This window comes from Danio rerio, chromosome 22 (assembly GCF_052040795.2).
Source record: "Danio rerio strain M-AB ecotype USA chromosome 22, GRCz13ab, whole genome shotgun sequence".
Classification (NCBI taxonomy): domain Eukaryota; kingdom Metazoa; phylum Chordata; class Actinopteri; order Cypriniformes; family Danionidae; genus Danio; species Danio rerio.
In genome coordinates this window covers 1920192-1936122 of record NC_141042.1, presented here as the reverse complement: position 1 = coordinate 1936122, position 15931 = coordinate 1920192, and the positions used below count along the sequence as shown (strand labels likewise).

Here is a 15931-nt window from a genome sequence, read left to right as displayed (position 1 = left end):
ATATGTAAACAGCCAAGAACATGGAGTGATGATAAAGAAAAATCCTGACGGCGAAACTAACAGACCAATCGTCAACCGTTTATTGTCAATTAAAGCACATGTACAGGACATATAGAGAATTGAAATTGCATTACTCTCAGACTCTAGGTGCTTAACAAGTAATATTAATACAAAAGTAGGTTTTTAAAAAGAAATTACAATAAATACAATTACACTGATAAACTAATCTAAAACTATAAGTACAAATAAAAGTATTAATCTTAGCCTGGTTGTTAGCTAGCACAGGAGCAGGCTAGATGTAAAAAAAAAAATCTCCATAATAATTTTAATTTGCCTGATTCAGGGCTAAATATCAGCCAGGATATCCTTAAAATCACAGCTTAATCTCAATATCTCAAGAAATAATAATATTTTGTGCCAAATCCCCCAGAAATTCTCTTATTAACATTTTTTTCTGTTTCTTTCTTCCTTTGGTTTACATGTAAACAAATAATTATCTACAAGTGCGAGTCAATAGAGCAGAACAGTGGCTCAGTGGTTAGCACTGTCGCCTCACTCTGGTCCCGGCTGGGGACTAAAGTAACTAGTAACTATTTACTTGAGTAATTTTTTAATCAGGTGCTTTTTTACTCTTACTCAAGTACCTTTTAAGATTGTTACTTTTACTTGAGGAAAAAAAATTCCACAAGTACTTGTACTTTTACTTGAGTATAGATTTTGGATACTCTACCAACCTCTGGGAAACACCCTTACACTCTCGCATTTACACTCATACACTATGGCAGGGGTCACCAATCTCAGTCTGGAGGGCTCCAACTTGCTTCAACACACCTCCCTGGGTGCTTCAAGTACACCTAGTAAGACCTTGGCTGCGTCTGAATTCACCTACTACACAGTAGGTACTGCATTTGAATTTAGACGTACTACTCGGCCGTTAGAAAAGTACTTTCTATACAGTATGAATGTGAGAAGTATGAATGGAATTCGGATGTACCACATCCGCCATTTTGTCATGGTCACGTGACCTACCTTCGTCAGTTGCGTCGCTTCACTTCCATTCATGAATTCTCATGTGGGGCATTATGGGATAGCGCAGTGTGCATGGGATGCGCACTCCAGAATCTCGCCTGAAGTAGTAAGTCATCCGGGTACTTCTCGCACACTGATTTTCGAATTCTATGAATTTGGACATACTACTCGGCTCACATATTGATTGTAGCGTACTGTATAGTATGGAAGTATGCGGTTTCGGATGCAGCCCTTGATTAGCTTTTGCAGCCGAGTTTGATTAGGGTTGGAGCTAAAATCTGCAGGACACCGGACCTCCAGGAACAAGTTTGGTGACCCCTGCACTATGGCATATTTGGTTTATTCAATTCCCCTATAGCGCATGTGTTTGGACTGTTGGGATAACTGGAGCACCCGGAGAAAACCCACGCCAACAAGTGAAAACATGCAAACTCCACACAGAAATGCCAATTGGCCCAGGCAGGACTTGAATCAGCGACCTTCAGCTCTGAGCCACTGTGATTAATTATTAAGATTAAGATTATTGATTAATCTTATTGCTGCTAAAACTACATTGATTCAGAACAATACAACATGACTATACTTTGGTGGACACATACTTATTGAATATATTTGAGGCATAAATTGTTTAGTTTTTTGGATTTTGGACACATACTGGAGTCAAAGCAATGAGTATTTCAGTATGTTCCTGGATTGTTATTTTATGGAGCGATTAGACTTATTGTTAATGAGTGTACACGCTAACCTCACTTATAAATAACAGGAGTTTACTAACATACACAAATCTTAGATTTTGCATGCTTATTAAGGTATGATAACTGCGTGAAACTCTCCAGCGTGAATCATCTCATGCGATTTCAGATTTCCTGAATGTCTGAAAGTCTGGTTGCAGTGTGAACACACGTACGGTTTCTCTCCGGTGTGAATCCTCTGGTGTCGTTTCAAGTCTCCGACTGTAATAAAAGTCTTCCCACACTCTAAGCAGTCGAACTCTCTCACACCAGTGTGGATCTTCTGATGTAATTTTAAGCTTGTTTGCCACATAAAACTCTTTCCACACTCAGAACATGAGTACGGCTTTTCGTTTGTATGGACTCTAAGATGTTTCTTCAGATCTGGAAGCCTTGAAAACGTCTTGCCGCATTGATCACATTCGTGTGGTTTCTCTCCAGTGTGGATCCTCATGTGTTGATTAAGGTGTGATAACTGTGAGAAACTCGTCCCACACTCGGTACATGTGAATGGTTTCTCTCCAGTGTGGATCCTCTCATGTGTTTTCATGGTTTTTAACAAGCTGAATCTCTTGTCGCAGTGTGAACACTTGTACGGTTTCTCTCCAGTGTGGATCCTCTCATGTTTTCTCAGATACTCTGGCTGACTGAATGGCTTGTAGCAGTGTGAACACTTGTACGGTTTCTCTCCAGTGTGAGTGCTCTGATGCTTTCTGAATTTGTCTTGACGATTGTAACTCTTTCCACAAAAAGGGCATAAAAACATCTTGGTTTGAACATTAGGGTGGACTTTCACGTCTTCACTAAGGTCTGAAAATGAAGACAAAATGTTACATTTTAAAAGAGAAATGTGAAGTAGTGATACAAATAAGGGGTGTCACGATCTTCCAAATCCTCGATTCGATTACATTTTTGATTCTAAAGGCACGATTCGTTTCGATTATAAATAATTAATTAATTAATGACCAATTAATTATTTGTAGCCTACCGTTTAAACTACCTGACCTGCATGGTCTTTGTTTTACCCATAAACAAATCATACAGTAAATGAATAAAGGCAAGATACACACATAATTACCACCTGTCAATCACTTTTTCTGCGGGACTCGTGAATAGGCAGTGATCTGTGTCGTTATAATGGCGTCGGTAAAAAAGACGCACAACCAACAGGAACCAGCCAACAGTATCTGAGGTGTTCGCTAAAATGACTAAGTACAAGTGAGTGAAAGATTGAAGCAGTCCTCTGACTGCCTAGACCTGCTGTCTCGAGCGCACGGCTGTGTGTGCGTCTGTGTCTGTGTGGTCACGTGATGTGCATTTTCAGAGGTAGAGAGGAAGGAGGGCTGCTCAGAAATGCTACACGCCACTGTGGATGTCAAATCGTTCTAAAATGCCATTTAAAAACAAAGACAGTGTAAACAGGGCCTGAGTGTGTACTTTTCGCGAGCGGATTTGCAACGGGGGCGGGCGGAGGATCGCGATGCCGGTGTTGTCTATCGGACGAACCGTACGTAATACGTACATAGCAGAGCTGCAAAACTGTGTTTTTTTTTGTCGACAACACGAACGTTGTCAACATAACTCACTGGAAATCCAAAATGCTTCCACACCGGCGACTTCATTGAAAGAGGAGAGGGTTTAAGCTCTGTCGACGGGTCTCCTGCTTCTGCAGTTTAACAAGCACTTCAACAAGCCTGTTTTTTTCCCACTTGGCAAGACAAGCTGACGTGACATGGGGGCGTGGCAGCATCAACGATTCTATTTTTTGATTCGATAATCGAAATTGAGCATAAATTTCGATCGATTTCGAAATCGTGACACCCCTAGACACAAACTATTATTTAACAGGCGTGTTTTCATCTTTAGCAACATCTTGTATGTGCAAAATACAAACTATTGCAAAATGACCGACACTAGAGCATTCCAAAGCCATGTAAATAGGCAGGTCCAATATCCTAAACACAAATATTTTGTGATAAAATAAAAAGGTAAGTTGGTTGGATTTAAACTGATGTTGGCTTCATCAGACATGGACCTTCAGCATGCACTGGGGCGGTTTGCTGCCAAGTGTGACACGGCTGGGATGGGAATCAGCACCTCCAAGTCAGAGGCCATGGTGCTGAATCTTTGCCATCTCCAGGTTGGAGGAAAGTCCTTAACCCAGGTGGAGGAGTTTAAGTATCTCGGGGCTTTGTTCACGAGTGAGGGAAGGATGGAACGTGAGATTAACAGGCGGATTGGTGCAGCGGCAGCAGTAATGCTGTTGATGTACCGGTCCGTTGTGGTGAAGAAGGAGCTGAGCCGAAAGGCAAAGCTCTCAATTTACCGGTCAATCTACATTCCTACTCTCACCTGTGGTTATGAGCTTTGGATCATGACCGAAAGGACAAGATCTCGGATACAAGCGGCCGAAATGAGTTTCCTTCGAAGGGTGGCAGGACGCACTCTTATGGATAGAGTGAGGAGCTCTGACACCCGGGAGGAGCTCGGAGTAGAGCCGCTGCTCCTCCACATCGAGAGAAGTCAGCTGAGGTGGCTCAGGCATCTGTTTCGGATGCCTCATGGATGCCTACCTAGGGAGGTGTTCCAGGCATGTCCCACCGGGAGGCGGCCTCGGGGAAGACCCAGGACACGCTGGGGGGACTATGTCTCTCGGCTGGCCTGGGAATGCCTCGGGATCCCCCTGGAGGAGCTGGAGGAAGTGTCTGAGGAGAGGGAAGTCTGGGGTTCTCTCCTAAAATTGCTGCCCCCGTGACCCGGCCCCGGAAAAGCGGCAGAAAATGAATGAATGAATGAAAATAAACCAAAACTGATGGAGGAGTTTAATATTAACAGTTGTTCAGCCTCATTATTGAAGAGTAATGAATAAACACAAACCTATTAGTCCTTCAGCCTCTTCCTGTTTAATTCTGCAGGGTTCTGGATCACTCATCTTCTCACTGTCCTTCAATAAACTCTGTCTTTGTCTTTCACTGATGACGGCAGATCTTTAGAGGAATAAACAGAGAAATCTGATCAATTTACACTGATTAAGGAAATAAACATCACATTATATCTTGTTTGTGACAATATGTGTTCAAGTCAGCAGACACCAAATTTAACTTAATCTGGGCTAATGAATGTAGAAAACACAGGAACTATACACACAAAATAAAGACTTTCAGCAGCTCTGATAATACTGATGAGCCTCAGACTCTAAACACAAACAAACAAAAAAAATCATACAAACAAAAAAGTGAAAGAAAACAAACACATTCACTCATATTGTCCTCTCAGAGCTCCTCTCTGCCTGCTGTATTGTTTTGGTCAGCAGACACACAGATAGAGGTGAACTCAATGCAGAAACTAGTCGCAGATTGTCGCTTTAATAAACTGTAAAGTGTGTTTTATTGTTGTGTAAACACGAGAAAAAGCGTCAACGACTCACCTCAGCTCTGAAGACTCGACGCTGAATGAACGCGTCAGTGCTGACGTCATCACGGCAAGGCGGGAGCAACGGATTAACGCAAATGCGTCAAATACTATCAAATTTATAAAAAACAAAACACGTTTGAGGTGAAACACCGTTTATTAATCAATTAAAATGTTGTTTTAATTACACACACTAAAAAATGAGTGAGTAGGACAGTGCAGTGATTATAGCACTGTCGCCTCACTGCAAGAAGGTTGTCGGTTGGAGCCCCGGTTAGGAGGGGCAGGTTTAACTAATGAGCAAAGTAAGCGGCCGCTTACAGCCCCAGAAAATCCAAGGTCCCCCAAATAAATACCTATAAGTATAAATGATACCTAAATTAAATGTAACGTTGTTTTCTATCATATTTTGTATGTCAGTGAGGGTCCCCCACCTTCAATCATAGACCAGTCCAGCAGTCAAATCAGTAAAGATTTAGTTTTAAAAACGACAGTATTTATTAATTTTGGTTGTGAATTTAAGTTTTGGTTTTGAATTCATCCTACAGGGTGCTTTACATGTCATTATTGTCTTGCATTAAGATGAAATGTAGACTGTGAGATCAAATGATGTAAGAACAAACAGCATAATAATAAAAAAAAAGAAGTACAAAAGGTGCATTTTTGAAGTTTAGGCTTCATAGCTGGAATTGCGAAAGGCCCAAAAACCACTAAAGATGCCCCTGGTAGCTGGGTCAGTTGGCATTTCTATGTGGTGTTTGCGTGTTCTCCCCATGTTGGCGTGGGTTTCCTCTGGGTGCTCTGGTTTCCCCCACAGTCCAAATACATGTACTATAGAGGAATTGAGTTAGCTAATTTGGCCGTAGTGCAAGTGTGTTAATGAGAGTGTATGGGTGTTTCCCAGTGGCGGGTTGCAGCTGGAAGGGGATCCACTGTAAACATATGCTGGATAAATCGGCAGTTCATTCCACTGTAGCAACCCCTGATTAGTACAGGGACTAAGCCAATAAAGAAAATGAATGAATTAATTAAATTAGTGAGTAAAATATGACAAAACTAAAAAGCAAACGTATGGCTGTCAGATATGCACCTAAAACGATTGTGATTCAATAACACACACAAATGTATCAAATCTGATGTTTGTGAAGACAGAGGACAGTTTTCAGCAACATACACTTTATTGATGCGTAAACATTTAACAAATTGAAGCCTATATTTTGAGTCCAGCTGATTAATAATAAAACCCTTTCTAGGAACTGTTTGTGTTGTTTACATGTCATTATTCATATTTTACAATGTTATTTCTACCCCTATGAAGACACAAATAAATATACCAACAGTCCATTATGAGAGAAAAAACTTTTGTGCTCACCATCATTAATATCCTAACCTAAAGTATATTAAAGATTGTTAATTTTGTAGTCCAACATATCAAACTGGTCGAGTACAGTGGTCCCTCATTATTTTTATTTAGTCGGGATAATGTTGGCATCCGGCGTAATGTTCTTTATCCTGCAGTCACTGATCTAAAAAGCGAAAGCAGACTTCATCCTTATGGGGGTTGCACACCGGATACACCACACACAACAGTTGAAAGTAACACACTCCAGACGCGCACATAATAGGTAGAGCGTGTGTAAAGCCTGGTTTATATTTTTGCGTCAAGTGGCCGGCGTAACTCACGGCGCATGCAACGCGTGTAGCTGTGCATTTATACTTCTGCGCGCTGTCTCTGTTGGTCTTCATTAACACTTACGAAACGCTAGTGGACAGTGAGGTGTAAATGTTCCTCTGTGTCGAGTTTCTTCGCTGCTGTTTTGCTTTTCCAGAACACTTCCGGGATGTACAAGTGGCTCAAACTCGCTCATTTTGAGGCAGGAACCGGCGGACGTGCAACAACTTTAACTATGAGGTAAACACAAAACAAAACTTTCCATCAGGAGCTCCTTCACGGGACTCCACACTTGTAAACAATCGCTCCATCAGGCTCGCACCATTCGCGCAGCTCTCGGTCCCGCCCAGACTCGTCAGCGCTACCAAGCCGACCAATCACAGAGCTTGCGCTATGCGTCGTTGCGACGTGTAGTTACATATTTTGAGAGGTGCACGTCAGCGACGCTGACAGCCACGGTGAAGGGCTATGCGTCAGCGCCATAGCATACGCCGGCGTTTGACGCAGAAGTATAAATCAGCCTTAAGCTGGGGAAGCCTTCACCTCCCCCTGGCCAGAGACCACGAAGATAGCAACAAAGAAAAAAAACTGCATTGAAAGCATGTAACGGGTGTAAGTCGGAACATCAATGTAAGTCGGAACATCAATGTAAATTAATATTGACGATTAACAGAACACTAGTTCTTGTAAGTTTGTCAATCAAATTTAAAGTCCCCCTCCACACAAAAATGGAACTGTCCAACTCTGCACTTTGCACTGATGAGTGCCGTTTTTGACTGGAGTTCGCAGCTGCTCTGAAAACGAAACCGAAGGTGCTGGCCAACGGACTTTTCTGATTTTCTAGTCAAGGACACAAGTAATAAAATGACAAATGAGTATTACGCGAGAGGTGTCATAATATAATACTCTTTGCCGGCAACTAGCTCTCTGCAACTCTCAGATGGTCGCCCACTGAAGCTAAGCAGGGCTGCGCCTGGTCAGCACCTGGATGGGAGACCATATGGGAATGTGCTGTAAAAAAACAAGTCAATCTGCGAAACCGTGAAAGGTGAACCGCGTTTTAGCGAGGGACCGCTGTTTATTAAATTAAATGTCACACTGTGTTTTTAATAGATGGTATATTGTTGTGTGTTTTTAAATATAAGTGCTTGTGATTATTTTAGCAAGCCTTTTCAATACGGTGCAATTACAGGTGGTCTGATAAGAAGTTCAGTGGGAATATACTGAAGATATTCGATAACGTGGTTCTGCCTCCATTGGGAATTTCTTCAGTGCATGCCCAGGCTCCTTTATCAGCTTTTTTTGTGACGATCTGTGCCTGTCTTCAGGCATTTTGCAATCAAATCATTCAATGGAAGAAGATGGTTCTTCATCGTCCATATTACTTTTTCAGTCAATGCTTTGTTTATGTTTTACCTGTGTGCATTGAAAGTTTGGTTTCCCTTTGCGCAATGAAAATAATACACAAATACTGCCGCTCGCGGTGTGAAAAGAAACATCTTCAAAGTCGGCTTTCATCTAGTGATGGGTCGTTCATGAACGATTTGTTCAATTTAAACGAATCTTTAATATGACTCGGGAACTACGAGTCCTCTCAGGGAATGATTCGTTCATCCGCACGTGCGCACATTTGTGCAGGTGGTATCGTTAATTTCAAGTCTATATCACATTGGCAGAAGCCAATCATACGCGTTTGGAGCCGGAAAAAGAATTGATCCATTCATCTCTCAACTCCTCGGGTTTGAGTCATTCTGTCACGTAAACAACGAACGATTATGGCTCCTATCGGCTCAAACTGTGCATTGATTAAGATTATATGTGACTGTCAGTGTAATGTGAATGAACCCCTGACATTTGAAGACATGAATAGGTGAGCTGAGCAAAGAGACGACAATACCTTCATAAACAGAAGAGCAGGTCAACATTGAATTATTATTTTCTCCTTCTTATAGTATTCTATTTATGACTTATTTGTCGTGCAGTCAACCTTTTGGATTAGTTGTAGATGTGTTTGGAAGCAATTCGTAACATTTTAATAATATTTTGGCAAATTGAACCAAATGACTCGTGAAGATTCGTTCATCTCAATGAACAAGACTCAAAGATCCGAGTCAGTAAAATGATACGAACTTCCCATCACTACTTTCATCTCTTCGGTGTGTTCACATGCAGCTTTATGGTCCAGATGCCACCCAATTTGATGCAACACCTTTCGCTAATCTTAAGATCTAAAGCGCTCAAACATGTTGTGCTGCATTATCACACTATGACTTCTCTCCAGTGTGCATCATCATGTGTTTATAAAGGATTGCTAACTTCGTGAAGCTCTTCCCACATTCAGTACATGTGAACGGTTTCTCTCCAGTGTGAATCCTCTGGTGCTGTTTCAGGTCTCCGGATCTAATAAAAGTCTTGTTACATTCAACGCACACATACTCTCTCACTCCGATGTGGATCTTCTGATGTAGTCTTAAACTTGACGTCTGCGAAAAACTCTTCCCACACACAGAGCATGGATACGGTTTCTCCTTTGTGTGAACTCTAAGATGGATCCTCAGCTCTGTAGGTCTTGAAAACGCTTTGCCGCATTGCTCACATCCGTGCGCTTTCTCTCCAGTGTGGATCAGCATGTGTCGTTTAAGGTGTGATAATCGCCTGAAACTCTTCCCACACTCGATACACGTGTACGGTTTCTCTCCACTGTGAGTTCTCTCGTGCGTTTTCAAATATACGGACAAGCTGAAGCTCTTGTCGCAGTGTGAACACTTGAATGGTTTCTCTCCACTGTGGATCATCTCATGCTTTTTCAGATATTCTGCCTGACGGAATCTGCTGTCGCACTGTGAACACTGGTACGGTTTCTCTCCAGTGTGAATAGTCTGATGTCTTCTCAAACTCCGCTTGCATGCAAAACTCTTGCCACACAGAGAGCATAAGACAGGCTTCGGCTTTATATGGAGATCAAGGTAGACCTTCATGTCTTCACTCGGGTCTGAAAAAAAAAAAATTATAGTTACATTTTGAGAGAAACGTAGAAATAGAAGTGTTTGCCTATCATTTTTTTAAAATATATATTAGATTTTTTTGACAGTTAACAAACAAAGTAAAAACCAATGACTGTAAAAAATATGGACGACGCGACAGCCGCTTTTCCCATTGAACGCCTTGAGGGCAAAACGCCTGCTTGACGGGCACAAACTGTCGCAAAACACTGCTGAAATTGGAGCCTTGACATGCGCAGAAGGACTGTCTGATGGAGCCAGAGGAGGAGCCGCGAAAATGAGCGGAGTCGAGCTTCCAATCAAACGCTTTATGTAAAATCAACCACGCCCCCCAAACTTCTCAGCATTCGTTTGCTGTCATATCAACACAAATGGATGTAATAACGTTAACAAATATGAGGGTTTTATATATTCAATCGTGCCAGCTCCGGGCCGCAGCGCATAACCTACTCGCGGCGTCGCGGGCTGATTCCGGCTCGCATGCGGCAGCACCAGCTCTGGCTCGATTGACTCAGGCTGGAATCGGGCAGTGAGTCCAGGCATCCGGAGTAGGTCCAGCAGAGGTAGTCAGTCTGAGGGGTAAGTCTCCAGCAGGCGAGAATCTAACTTTTAGCTGGAACTGGCTCGAGTGTGTTTTGCTATCTGGGTGGCTAACGTTAGGCGTGTATCAGCAAACTAATAAAGCCCGAAAAAAGCCCTGACCTTAGCGAATAAACAGTGTTCCACCAGGATCATGTATGTCAGAAACTGTAGTTTACTGCTGAACTCATTTTGTCATGGTAAAATAACACAGAAATCAAATAATAACACTTCAGTCTTCTGCCGAAGCTCAGACGCGCTGCTTTGAGAAACTGTCAATCACGATGACACGCCCAGCATTAAATTACTGCTAAAAACAAACTGTTTACAAAAATGAAGATCTGCACCTATTTCAGCACAATAACCAGTGCCTTAATCCACCAGAACCATCTTTCGGGACATTTTATTGCAAGTGTAATAATATTTTTTTATTTGGGCTCAAGTCTCCTTCATTAACACAGAGGAGGCGGGCTTTATGACTTGTACTGCAGCCAGCCCCCAGGGGGCGATCTAACGGCCGAGACCTTCACTCAAACGCAGGCTTGCGGCACACTTGGTAAAAAGAGACAATAACAGTACAAACAGAAAAAAAAAAAAAAATATATATATATATATATATATATATATATATATATATATATATATATATATATATATAACAGTACAGCATTGATTAAAAAATAAATAAACCACACTATAACCCTCATATTGTGCGACACACAGTATATGACATGCATAAACACTATATGATGTGCATAAATCAATTTTCAAATTGAGCATATAAACAGGTCTGTACCAGACGTTGAGGTTAACAGCAGAGTGTATTAAGTAAAATAAACAGTAATAATAAAATAAAATAAAATAAACAAATAGAAAAAAATAGAAATGTTTTAAAAAGCGAGAGAAAAGGGAAAATGTATTAAACGAAATACGCTGGGGGGTGGCACATTCTTAAAACTTGTGGTTTTATGTCAAGAAAAAGTTGTATGTTTGTGGTATATCAGCAGCACTAATACTCAACTGGAAGCACAGATCAAAACAAAAATGCAAGATTAGCAACCATTCACTCCACAGTAATTGCCTCAAGTCTCAGAGATTTGACATGTTCCAAAAAAGGCAACCAAATATTCCAAAATTTGACCACTGAACCTCGAAGACTATGTTTAATTTTTCCTAATTTAACAAAAAAATAAGGCATCTTTAATCCACTGAGTATAGGATGGGGGTTGAGGAGACTTCCACTGCAACAAAATGCACCGCCTAGCTAATAATGACGGAAAAGCTATTAATTCAGAACAATAAAATGGTAACTCGCAGTCAGGGGGAAGAACTCCAAACAGGCCAATCAACGGAGAAGGATCAATATTAATAGATGTAATTGCTGAAAATGAATCAAAAACAGACTCCCAAAAAGGAAACAAAGCTGGACAGGTCCAAAACATGTGAACTAGATTTGCAGGTTCAGCATGACATTTGTCACAGGTTGGATCATATCATTTTTAAGGGGATGCCCACCCCCCACTAAAGCCACTCCTCTTGAAAGTCAAGTTATTTTTGTTTACTTTATATAGCACCAGTTCACAAATGTTATCTCTTTGTATGACGTGTGTGATAAAGCCAGTAGGCGAGTTCGACATGAAGCACGACTGCAGACGGCGATCAACGAGATTAGCCGAGCGCAGGCGAGGACGGAGTTAAAAACAGCCGTCAAGACGGATACTTCGGGGGCTCAAAGCTGCGGCAGTCATGATGACCGATCACATAGCGTGATCATTTATTTATTGCAATAACAATTAAATATTTACAGCACAAATAAAACAGAATAGTCTCTACACACTATAGTTCATTTTTAAACAATAAGAGAATTATGAATTAAATGTAAGTAGCCTATATAATAGGGGTGTGACAAGATCTCGTATGACAAGAACTTGCAAAATTAAATTGTGACGAGATTTCTTGTTGAGGTGAAAAGTTGTCTTGGGAGTTGTGATGTTATGATGGAGCATGAGGGTGAAATAATAATAATAATAATAATTTTTATTTATATAGCGCCTCAGGCCCCGTTTACACTAATGTGTTTCAGTTTGAAAACGCATAAAGGCTGATTTATACTTCTGCGTCAAACGCCGGTGTATGCTTCGGCGATGACGCATAGGCCTTCGCAGTGGCCGTCGTTGACGTGCACCTCCCAAAAATTGTAACTACATGTCGCAACGACGCGTAGCGCAAGCTCTGTGATTGGTCAGTTTGGTTGCGCTGACGAGTCTGGGCGGGACCGAGAGCCGCGTGAATGGTGCGAGCCTGATGGAGCGATTGTTTACAAGTGTGGAGTCCCGTGAAGGAGCTCCTGATGGAAAGTTTTGTTTTGTGTTTACCTCATAGTTAAAGTTGTTGCACATCCGCCGGTTCCTGCCTCAAAATGAGCGAGTTTGAGTCACTTGTACAACCAGAAAGTGTTCAGGAAAAGCAAAACAGCAGCGAAGAAACTCGACACAGAGGAACATTTACACCTCACTGCCCACTAGCGTTTCGGAAGTGTTAATGCAGACCAACAGAGACAGCGCGCAGAAGTATAAATGCACAGCTACACGCGTTGCATGCGCCGTGGGTCACGCCGGTCACTTGACGCAAAAGTATAAACCAGGCTTAAGTTTTGCTACGGTTGGCCATCCGTCCACACTACGCCGGAGTTTGAGCGTCGAAAACAGCGTTTTGAAAACGCTGGAGAGGCCGTTTTCATTCTAAAATTAAACAAAGCTGCTGCTCCATCTCAGTGTGGATGGGGGACTTGTCAAGTTTGATATGGAAAACAAACTCACGAGGACATGTCCGGCAAATCTTCAAAGGGAGCAGTGTGCTTTATAACGTCATTCACATCACTTTGGCTACGTCGTTTAACTTTCTCAACAATAAAATGAAGACATGATTTAAGGAACTGCTATTTTCATTTGATATTAACAACTTAACAGACAGCAGACATCTTGAGGCATCGTGCTGCATATAGGCTATGAGCGTCATCTACACTGTATGCATTACAAAACGGAGCCGATAACATCACTGCCTCCTTTTTCATCCTCATTTTCATTGAAAATATGAAACACACCCCCTCTTTGCTGAATATCAGTTTTGATAATCAATAATGGCCCTTATAAAAGTATAACATGATAAGTTTATACAATAAAGCAGGGGTCACCAAACTTGTTCCTAGAGGGCCGGTGCCCAACAGAGATTAGCTCTAACTCTAATCAAACACACCTGAACAAGCTAATCTAAGTCTTATTAGGTATAGTTGAAACATCCAGGCAGGTGTGTTGAGGCAAGTTGGAGCTAAACCCTGCAGGGACACCGGCCCTCCAGGACCGAGATTGGTGACCCCTGCATTAAAGGAAATAAAGGCAGGAGATCAGTCATTATACAGAATGTACGTGGTTACATTAAATATTAACTTCTCTTCGCTCAGCCAAAACACGTTACCCGAGAACAAGTAAAAGATTCAAAAGACCAAAGCCGGGGAATATGTCGCTAGATAAAGACAACAAGATGAATTAAATATCACGTTTAACAAATGTAGTGAGATTAGAGCCAGCGGGAGATCCTTGATGAGCAGTCCGACCAGCACAGCTCTCATCTGGGTAGATATGCTGCAGCGCATTTTGGACAATGGCTGCGTCCGAAACCGCATACTTCCATACTATATAGTACGCCAAAATCAGTATGCGAGCCGAGTAGTATGTCCGAATTCATAGAATTCGAGAATCAGTATGCGAGAAGTAACTTACTACTTCCGGCGAGATTCCGTAGTGCGCATCCCATGCATGCTGCGCTATCCCTTGATGGCCCACGAGCGAATGTATGAATAGAAGTAAAGTGACGCAACTGATGCAGGTAGGTCACGTGACCATGACAAAATGGCAGATGTAGTACGTCCGAATTCCATTCATACTTTTCACATTCATACTTGTATAGAACGTACTTTTCTAACGGCCTAGTAGAACGGTTAAATTCAAATACAGTACCTACTGAGTAGTAGGCGGTTTCAGACACAGCCAGTATGTGTGTGTGTGGTCACGTGATGTGCGTTTCAGTCATTTTTGTGTAGATGGACAGTTGTTCAGAAACGCTGGGTGAAACGCTAGTGTGGACGCGGATCGTTTTTATTCTAAAACGCAGTTTTAAAACTAAAATGCACTAGTGCAAACGAGGCCTAAAGCTTATGCAGTACTGTTGATGTGACCTTCACCATCTCATCTGCTTATTCAACCTATGTGCTCAAGATAGAGGAGAAGAGGAGACTAAATCCTGTCGAATTCCCTAAAATATATAATTTAAATCATTTATAAAGCTGAATACAGTAGTCTGTATAAAAAAGGCTGAATAAACCTGTGCAAACAATCTAGTCATTATGAACATTATTTAACTAAAGACGATACTGCAGTAAAATATTTGTAGTGTTTTAATAAGCATGATATATACAAGATTGAGATGGTAAAAAAAGTTCATTGTTTGTTTTGAAATTTGTTAATCAGAATAAACAATAATGTATAATACAATAAAACTAAACCTATTCTAAACACAAAAACGTCCGAATAAGATTACAAGTAATAGGAAAAAACTGGTTAAGTTCTTAAATATTACTGAAGAGTAATGAATAAACACAAACCTATTAGTTCTTCAGTCTCCTCCTGTTTAATTGTGCAGGGTTCTGGATCACTCATCTTCACACAGTCCTTCAATAAACTCTGTCTTTGTCTTTCACTGATGGAGAATAAACAGAGAAATCTGATTCATTCACACTGACTGAGGAAATAAATCTTATATCTTGTAGGTGACACTGTTTGATTATGTAATTTGTGCAGGTCAGCAGACACCAATAACATTTAAATAATTAAAATAAAATTAACTGGCAATTCGCTGATCTGAAGACATCAGTATAATGAATGCAGCAAAAACAGTCTATAGGATTTCAGCAGCTCTGCTAATATTGATTCAATTGACATTCAAAATCAGCTCATTTTATACTGAGTGGTTACAGGGTGAACTGATTACTATTGTAGTAATTTAAAAATGCATCTATGATTATATTTAGTTTAAATACCAAGTATTTAAACCAATTAAGTAATTAGACTGTTATCACGCATGCACACGAACCCTTTAAAAAAAGTAAAGGGCACCACAAACTATTAATTTCATGTTTTCTACACCAAAGTTCATTTTCTGCCACAATATTCCCCTTCACAGATCTAAAATTACGATAGAACTAACATAAACATGGAAAGGTTCATACACTAACACAAACACATTCACTCATATTGTCCTCAGAGCTCCTCTCTGCCTGCTGTATTGTTTTGGTCAGCAGACACACAGATAGAGGTGAACTCAATGCAGAAACTAGTCGCAGATTGTCGCTTTAATAAACTGTAAAGTGTGTTTTATTGTTGTGTAAACACGAGAAAAAGCGTCAACGACTCACCTCAGCTCTGAAGACTCGACGCTGAATGAACGCGTCA

The 15931-nt window shown here is 41.1% G+C and overlaps 2 protein-coding genes across 7 annotated transcripts in view; both read right to left on the bottom strand.

Annotated features, from left to right (window-relative positions):
- The window catches only part of LOC101883071 (zinc finger protein 502), a 236288-nt gene extending 220367 nt beyond the window's left edge, over positions 1-15921 (bottom strand). Inside the window, exons 1-3 of one of the 2 annotated variants that reach the window (NM_001443223.1) lie at positions 15895-15921; positions 15085-15179; positions 6299-9835 (exon numbers count right to left, since the gene is read on the bottom strand). In NM_001443223.1, coding sequence (NP_001430152.1) covers positions 9108-9835; positions 15085-15139 — 783 coding nt within the window. In that variant the 5' untranslated portion in view covers positions 15140-15179; positions 15895-15921 and the 3' untranslated portion in view covers positions 6299-9107. Of the gene's footprint in view, positions 1-6298; positions 9836-15084; positions 15180-15894 lie in introns of those variants that run through there. The other variant, XM_087302255.1, reaches the window with a different exon arrangement.
- si:ch211-255f4.12 lies at positions 58-5240 on the bottom strand. Of its 5 annotated transcripts, XR_015521037.1 has the most exons (5): positions 5188-5214; positions 5014-5052; positions 4638-4747; positions 1260-2570; positions 58-864 (listed from the first exon to the last, which is right to left on the bottom strand). XR_015521037.1 is itself a non-coding variant. In NM_001443224.1 (3 exons), exons 1-3 carry the CDS (start codon positions 5235-5237, stop codon positions 1834-1836), a joined length of 897 nt encoding a protein of 298 aa, NP_001430153.1. In that variant the 5' UTR covers position 5238; the 3' UTR covers positions 58-1833. The 5 variants fall into 5 exon arrangements, 2 of the variants coding, with proteins under 2 accessions (NP_001430153.1, XP_087158387.1); XR_015521036.1 differs by lacking the exon at positions 5014-5052 and having other exon boundaries at positions 5188-5240; XR_015521038.1 differs by lacking the exon at positions 5188-5214 and having other exon boundaries at positions 4908-5100.
- Positions 15922-15931: the final 10 nt, after the last annotated feature.